The following is an 8,402-nucleotide window of genomic DNA, read 5'->3' on the forward strand; positions in this document are numbered from 1 at the left end:
GAGCCGATACCAGGCAAATAGGCATTGGAGAAAGAAAAGGGGGGAAAGCCGCACGGTAGCCTGTTAACAAAGGAGCCATAAAAGCAGCCCCCGAATGTCTGGGAGAAAATCTGAAAGCGGACTAGCAATCACCCCAATTTAAAACCGGAGGGGAACTCAGAGGAAGGGGCAAGGTTCCCGTGGGGGTGGGGGGACAGATTGGCTTTTGAGCATTTGGGAATCTCTTGGATGGTGGCGTTGGATCAGCCCAGTTGGCTTTTCAAGTTGGAACTGCTAATGAGAGAGATTCTCGTCCATCCTGACGGCTGGGGTCTCAGGCCAGGCCAGAAGGCTCCCTTACGGGTGCTAACACGTTGGTTGGCAAGATGTATTTCGACGGAATGGTCCTAGCAGCTGCTCTGTGGAATATGACTTCGGGATGGACTAATGTATCTAAAGGAACTGGACAGTTAGGAGATGGAGCTTCACGCAACGATGTTCTGCTCAGTGACTGTCAAACAGCACTCGAACAAAGGGTTATTGGCTTGAACCAACTGTCCTTTTCACTCGAAGTGTGACCTATTTCCCTACAATGAACAGAAAATAAAACTGTTTGACAATTCCGAGCCAACACCAAGAGAAACGAACCATTCCCTCGACTGCGGGCCTCCATCGTTCACGATGCACGGTCACTAAATGCAAACGACAAAAGATGGTTTGGATTTTTTCATGAGCGAAATTATGGGTGGTAGAGGAATGTTTATTAGGTTGCACCCTCTATTCCCCCTCCCCTCCAGTACATTAAATCAACGCCTTGTCTTTGACACACTAACAGCGTCTGGTGCTTCGGTGGTAAGGGGTGTAGTGACCTAGAGACACATCCTACACAGCGCCTCTAGCCCGAGTTAGACGTGGAGTCTCCAGGGATTTTCGTGCTGTCTCTGAACCTTGCAGGCGATTTCTTCTGAGACTCGGAATCGGTCTTTTAAAATTTCTTCGCTGCTGCCTCCGTTCCAGGAGCATACTCGCTGCTTTGCACACACACACACACACACACACACACACACACACACACACACACGTTCAAAATGAAAGTCCCTCCGATGTTGGCAGCCGGCTTTGAAAACAACACTGTCGACGAGAGTAGCAGCCTCCCAACTGTAAATATGGATTCTTGCATTCAAGGCGCTGTCTCGTTTTATCTCAGAGGAAATTCATTATGTCGTTTCATACAGTGATAAAACGCAAGCAGTTTCGATCGTCTGCAAATGGTCCTCACAGTGTTTGGTGGGAAAGTGATCGCTAATTGGAATAGCCGGAGAGACGCGATTTGAGGCGCTCCAAAGACCAGTCTCAAAATATTTTATTTCACGCCTGTGGGAGAGGGAAAGGAGCATGGCTTAGGCTGTTTGCTGCTTTGGCATTTCCCACATCTGGCCTACAGACCTAATTCCAACTGGAGATCTCGCTAGATGAAATTCGATATTCGTGGTTTAAATACCTTTCAGTGTGGGACGATTTAACAATTGCAGCAGTTAAAAAAAAAAAACAGCCAAAAAAAAAACAACCCCAAAACCTTGCGCACTATCTGTGAAATCCATATGGAACGCGAAGAAAGAAAACATGCTACGCGCACACAAATCCTACCCATTGTCTTTAACACTTGCATACACACTCATACACGTAAACACACGGGAAGATGGGGGAGGGGAGAGAGTGGCGAGAGACAGACACGGATATAGACCGGCAAGAGTCAATGAGAGTCAAGTTAAAGCTTTCTCCGCCCCCATCCATAAGTACCCCCTCCCGTGTTAATTGATTCCAAACAAAGCAAGCCAATCAAGAGATGCATGATTATATTCAGGCCGTGGGAGACGAGAAGCACGTATTTTTTAATTGATTTATTTATTTGGAGGACATTAATTCTCGGTCTGAGGCTGATTTTCAAACCGTTTGCAAAGCGCGGCTCCATTGTTCGCCCGGAGCGCAGGCCCCGCCCCCTGCTTTGTGTGCGGCGCGCGGATTGGCCAGCGCGCGCGGGGGCCGCGTCAGCGCCCGCGAGCCCATTCATCTGTGCACTTGGGCGTTGGACCCCGCATCTTATTAGCAACCAGGGAGATTTCTCCATTTTCCTCTTGTCTACAGTGCGGCTACAAATCTGGGATTTTTTTATTACTTCTTTTTTTTTTTTAAAAAAAAACTACACTTGGGCTCCTTTTTTGTGCTCGACTTTTCCACCTTTTTCCCTCCCTCCTGCGCTGCTGCTTTTTGATCCTTCTACTAAAATTTTTTTATCCGGAGTGTATTTAATCGGGTCTCTTCTGTCCTCCTCGCCACCCCCACCCCCTCCCTCCGGTGTGTGTGCCGCCGCTGCTGTTGCTGCTGCCGCTGCCGCTGCTGCTCACCCCGTCGTTACACCAACCCAAGGCTCTTTGTTTCCTCTCTTGGATCTGTTGAGTTTCTTTGTTGAAGAAGCCAGCATGGGTGCCCAGTTCTCCAAGACCGCAGCAAAGGGAGAAGCCGCCGCGGAGAGGCCCGGGGAGGCGGCTGTGGCCTCGTCGCCTTCCAAAGCAAATGGACAGGTAAATTCTACCTGTGGTTCTGGGCATTTCTTGGTTGTCTTTCTCTAATCTGGACGCCTCTCCCTCTCGCTGATCGCGCCCGAGGCGCATTCCGGGGAGAGGAGCGTGGCCAGACCCTAGTTTGAAAGTTGAATGGGAGACGTTAGCCTAAATTGTCAATTTTTCATAGGAAGGTTACCTCTCCAACCCCCACCTCAAAGGAGTGGTTGGTTCCTAAGGATCCTGGCGAATTCTTGAGTAGAGGGGAGGAAGAGCGATAAATCGTCTAAAATGGCGTGGTTTGGAGATAGGCTGAACGTGACTAGCTAGGTGACCCCCCCCACACACACACATACACACACTCCTTCAGGTTGCATTTGTGTTTGGGGCCACAGCGGTGTTTGGGTGGCTCTCGTATTTATTGTCGAGATTGAGTCGTCTTTGAGATTTCTGGTGTGGTTGTGTGTGTGTGTGTGTGTGTGTGTGCGCGCGCGGCGCGCGTGTGTGTATGTGTGTGTGTAGGAAGGGGGGAGCCAACGCGGATGGCGGTGGAGAAAGGCAAGCTAAGAAGGCTTATTGTATCCAGAGGCAGTGTGCCCTAGGTTCTTGGAAAGGTGGCTGCTTAGAGCCGGAAAGGCAGTTTTTCCAAGTGCCTTTCGATGGGTCTGATTTGTAGCTGTGTAATTTACACACCCATACGACTTTTTAAATGCTAACTCTAGTGTGCTGGGAATCTTCCGTGGGTTATTAAAGACCCTTTCCTGTTGGCCAAGAGGGTTCAGTTCTGGTGTTTTGGTACTGACTGTTCGTGTGAGTGGCACCTCGGCCACCCTTGGGGACTGCCCCAGTGCTGTTGCGACCGGGGGGGGGGGGAGAGGGGGAGAGAGAGAGAGAGAGAGAGAGAGAGAGAGAGAGAGAGAGAGAGAGAGAGAGCGAGCCATGGTTGGGTGGGCTAAAGAGGTCGGCCATGGCTGGCTGCTTCACAAACACCAGGCACCCACCACGCCTCTTTTCCTAGAGCAAGGGCCGTGTGGCTTTTGCCTGATCTAAATCGACTCGGCGCAAGACCGGCTCTTTCAAGAGGCTTTAAAGCCGTTCAAAAATGCAAAAGGAGCTGCCCGGGCGCGCCCCGATTTGCAGAATTATGGGCGAAGGTGGGCGTGGAAGCAGGGCCGAGACTTCAGAAATAATGGGTTTCCCCCGGCCCTGCTGGTTTCAGAGCCTCGGAGAGGCCGACCAGCAGCCACCTGAGCTTTGTTTGCGGACTCCCGGGCTGCGCGATCCCGGCTCGGGGGCGCCTCGGCCTGCGGGCAGGGCCCGGCTAGGCAGGGCGGGGTGGCCCCGCCCCTGAGCGCCCGTCGGCCGCCCGCGCCCGGCTCGGTGCGGTGGAGGCGCAGCGCCCCCTGCCGGCGCCGAGCCCGGGACGCGCGGCCCGAGGCCCTGGGGTCTCCGATCCTTAGGGGCGGGAGGCATGGGTAACCTGCTGCAAACCGGGAGAGTGGCTCGCCCCGGACTCGTGGGCTCCTCTCCGAAACCCCGGGAATCTGGGCCCCCGGTGTCCCTTCTCCCGCCGCGGCCAGCGGGCCACGTGCCGAGAGTGCTGTCGGGCGGCCGGGTCCCTTCCCAAGCTGGTCCCGGGTGGGCGGGGACCGCACTGCCTCGGCCGCTCCGTGTGACACTCTCGGTTTTTTGTTTTTTGTTTTTTTGTCTGCCCCGCAGGAGAATGGCCACGTCAAAGTGAACGGGGACGCGTCGCCCGCGGCCGCCGAGCCCGGCGCCAAGGAGGAACTCCAGGCCAACGGCAGCGCCCCGGCCGCCGACAAGGAGGAGCCTGCGGGCGGTGGCGCCGCGTCCCCCTCGGCGGCTGACAAAGATGAGGCGGCCGCGGCGGCCCCCGAGCCGGGTGCAGGCGCCGCCGAGAAGGAGGCCGCTGAGCCCGAGCCCGCCGAGCCCGGGTCCCCCGCCGCCGAGGCCGAGGCCGCCTCCGCCTCCTCCACGTCGTCGCCCAAGGCGGAGGACGGGGCCGCGCCGTCGCCCAGCAGCGAGACCCCGAAAAAAAAAAAGAAGCGCTTTTCCTTCAAGAAATCCTTCAAGCTGAGCGGCTTCTCCTTCAAGAAGAACAAGAAGGAGGCGGGCGAGGGCGCTGAAGCCGAGGGCGCCACCGCCGACGGCGCCAAGGACGAGGCGACAGCAGCTGCGGCGACCAGCGAGGCGGGCGCGGCCCCGGGGGAGCAGGCGGGCGGGGCGGGCGCCGAGGGCGCGGCGGGCGGAGACGCGCGGGAGGCCGAGGCGGCGGAGGCCGAGCAGCCTGAGCAGCCCGAGCAGCCCGCGACACAGGAGCCGCCGGCCGAGGAGCCATCGGAGGCTGCGGGGGAGAAGGCCGAGGAGCCCGCGCCCAGCGCCGCCGCCGCCACCACCGGGGGCGATGCGCCCTCTGCCGCCGGGCCCGAGCAGGAGGCGCCCGTCGAGGAAGCCGCGGCCTCCGCGGCCCCCACCGCGTCGCCGGAGCCGCAGCCCGAGTGCAGTCCGGAGGCGTCCGCTGCGCCCGCCGCGGCCGAGTAAGCGCGAGCCTCTTACGTCATCGAAGAACTTTTCCCTTCGTTTGTTTGTTGGAGTGGTGCCAGGTACTGGTTTTGGAGAACTTGTCTACAACCAGGGATTGATTTTTAAAGATGTCCTCTTTTTTTTTTTTAATTTTACATTTTTTTTTAAGCAGCAAATTTTGTTCTTTTTTTTTTTAGCCCCCTTTCCCACAGATCCCATCTCAGAGCATTGTTACCACCATTCCGACAGGTCGAGGACAGTGTAGACAGCTTCCTCTGCCTTCTTTCTTCTTTCTTTAATTTTTTTTTTGCATCAGTATTAATGTTTTTTGCATACTTTGCATCTTTATTAAAAAAATGTAAACTTTCTTTGTCAAATCTATGGACATGCCCATATATGAAGGAGATGGGTGGGTCAAAAAGGAATAGCAAATGAAGTGATAGGGGCCACTATGGGAAATTGAAGCAGTGCACAACATTGCCAAGATAATATGCCACTAGAGATGATGCTGTAAAGGCTTAGGGTTTTTTGTTTTTGTTTTTTAAAGAAAAATTATTACGATGTATTTTGTGAGGCAGGTTTACAACACTACAAGTTTTGAATAAGAAGGAAAGAGAAAAAAATAAAAACACCAATACCCAGATTTAAAAAACAAAAAGATCATAGTCTTAGGAGTTCGTCTAAACGATAGGAACTTCTTGCTTATCTCCTGTTAGCTGTACCAGTCAGTGATTACGTAGAATTACAAGTTGTATAGGCTTTATTGTTTATTGCTGGTTATGACCTTAATAAAGTGTAATTATGTATTACCAGCAGGGTGTTTTTAACTGTGACTATTGTATAAAAACAAATCCCGATATCCTTCAGAAGCACATGAAGTTTGCAACTCTCCGCCCTGCCCATTTTTGTAAAACTTCAGTCATCTTGGACCTTTTAAACACGAATTTGAAACTCAACCAAGCTGTGATAAGTGGAATGGTTACTGTTTATACTGTGGTATGTTTTTGATTACAGCAGACAATGCTTTCTTTTCCAGTTGTCTTTGAGAATAAAAGAAAAAACAAATCTTCAGATGCGATGGTTTTGTGTAGCATCTCGTCTATCGTGTTTTGTAAATACTGGAGGAGCGGTGACCAATTGGGCGTAGAGCTGGAATGTAACTTTCCTTACAGACATTGCTATTCAACTCCTGCTTAAGGTGTTCTAATTTTCTGTGAGCACACTAAAAGCAAAAAAATAAATGTGAATAAAATGTACAAATTTGTTGTGTTTTTTTATGTTCTGAGACTGACGTCTAGGTCTTAGGTTAACTTTTAGGAAGACCTTGCATGCCATCGAGTACATTCGGTTGTGGTTTCTGGTATGACGTTTTTCAAGCTCTGAAATCATAAATCAGCGTCAGATTACATATGTAGGGAGATCTACTGTGTCAGTTGTTACCACGTATCTGCTTTTAGTTTGCTTTTAAAAGTTGACAGTTACTTTGTAGTTATAGCATGCCAGATTAAGTCATGTAAGACGAAAGTGGTTCGACCCTAAGACTAGAATGTCTTATGAGACTATTTCATAAACCATTTCCTTGTCATGCAGGTCCAGAAACTTTAATTGTTTGATCAATCCAAGTGGTCAGTTTAAGCTGCACATAAGTCATGAAAAGATGGCCTGACATGTTTAAATGTTGGTGGTATGTGACCTGCTAGTGTAAGACTTAGCATTTGGCTAATTTTCAAATTATTGCCTAAATGGTGTGCTACACTTTAAGAAATAGGTTTCTATATGGAAGTAATGGTGTTGAATGGACAACATTGTCAATGTACGGGCCATCTGCATAGCTGCAAGTTTTTTTTTTAAATCAATTGTCAGCATCTTGTTTTTCAAAAGGAAAAGATGCTTTACATATTAATTATTACTAGTTTTATTTTATGCTTTTTTCCATCTCATAACTAGATATTTTTACTGGACCCTAACTGATTGAGGTTATGGCTGTTGCTATATTAAATGCAAAATAGTCCACCTGTTGTGCTGTTCTTGAGTAGGGTGGGGTTCAGGATAAAGCTGAACCACACCTGTGGTAGCACCTCAAGATTACATCGTATTAATAAAGAATAATAGCTTAGCTTTTCGATAACGCTCCTATAATTGAGATGACGGAACACATTTAATAGTTCCTTTTCTTCCTAAACACCCTCCCCACTAATGAAACCAAGTAACATTTGGAAAGAGGAAACTTGATCCTGAGTTTTGGAAGATTAAAGTCAAACCTGGTAACCAAAGGACTGATTTGTGGGTCTTTCCCACTTTAACCAACTTGTTTGAAGATCCCTAGTTGGCCAAGTATGGTGCCTGGCATGTCGTAGGACTCAACTGAAATGAGTTTTGAAAAATAACTCCTGAAGTGATTAGTGAAGAATACTGTGTAGAAAAATGATTCTATATTGCTAGGTTCTTTTAACAGCTGGGGTTTATTAAGATGCATTATTTTGATTTTAATCACTGCCTAAAATACTCTGAGTGGTATTGATGGAGTGGCGGATTTTCCTCCAAGTGACTAAATGCAATTTGACATACTTTTCATCCAAAGTTTTGTACATCCTGTTGTTTTCTAATGGAATAAGATGTTACTATGGCTTTTTTGTACTACTAAAAATAGCTTTGAGATTAAGGAAAATAAATAACTCTTGTACAGTTCAGTATCGTGTTATTAAGTCTGTATTAGCAGTGTGGACAGTGACATTTCTGTGGTCATAAAACACTCTGGATTATAATCATTTGATCCGATTCCTATTGCTTGTAAAATAAAGTTTTACCAACTGATATAATCAAGCCTGCTATATAGGGTGTTTTACAAATTCTATTTTTAATTCAGATTTAGAGCGGAAAAAATCAAGAGTTAAAACTGTTTAGGATTTTAGAAGAGACATGCTTGATACTGTAATTAGAATGGAAACCTTATTCGTTGAGTTATTGAACAAGTCAAACTTAAGTCATTCCTGTTTTTTTCCACCTACGGATATAAATTTAACAACCTTGCTGATCAGGTGAAGGCATTAGGGCACGGTGCTTTCTGAAGCGTTGTGTTAGTTTGGTTTCCTGATGGGACTCGGGTTGGTCTTGAACTGACGACACTCCTGCCTGGGCTGGGATTACATCAGGTATCACCACCATGCGCAGCTGAACTCACTTTAAATAGGTCCCTTAGGAGTTGGTGCGAGTGCGGTGTATAGTTAGAAACAGCTGTACTTAACCTTGCCGATGTAACGATTGGCGGTTAGAGTCGCCCGTTTTAATCATTCTCTACAAATTGAACATCTCAACTTC

General features: G+C 49.0%; 1 protein-coding gene across 1 annotated transcript; it reads left to right on the forward strand.

Annotated features, from left to right (window-relative positions):
* Positions 1 to 2,036: 2,036 nt before the first annotated feature.
* Positions 2,037 to 7,774, forward strand: Marcks (myristoylated alanine rich protein kinase C substrate). Its single transcript, XM_075945467.1, has 2 exons — positions 2,037 to 2,561; positions 4,260 to 7,774. The coding sequence occupies exons 1-2, from the start codon at positions 2,460 to 2,462 to the stop codon at positions 5,100 to 5,102; spliced, it is 945 nt and encodes a 314-aa protein (XP_075801582.1). The 5' UTR covers positions 2,037 to 2,459; the 3' UTR covers positions 5,103 to 7,774.
* Positions 7,775 to 8,402: the final 628 nt, after the last annotated feature.

Source organism: Microtus pennsylvanicus, chromosome 1 (genome assembly GCF_037038515.1).
Source record: "Microtus pennsylvanicus isolate mMicPen1 chromosome 1, mMicPen1.hap1, whole genome shotgun sequence".
NCBI classification, from domain to species: Eukaryota; Metazoa; Chordata; class Mammalia; order Rodentia; family Cricetidae; genus Microtus; species Microtus pennsylvanicus.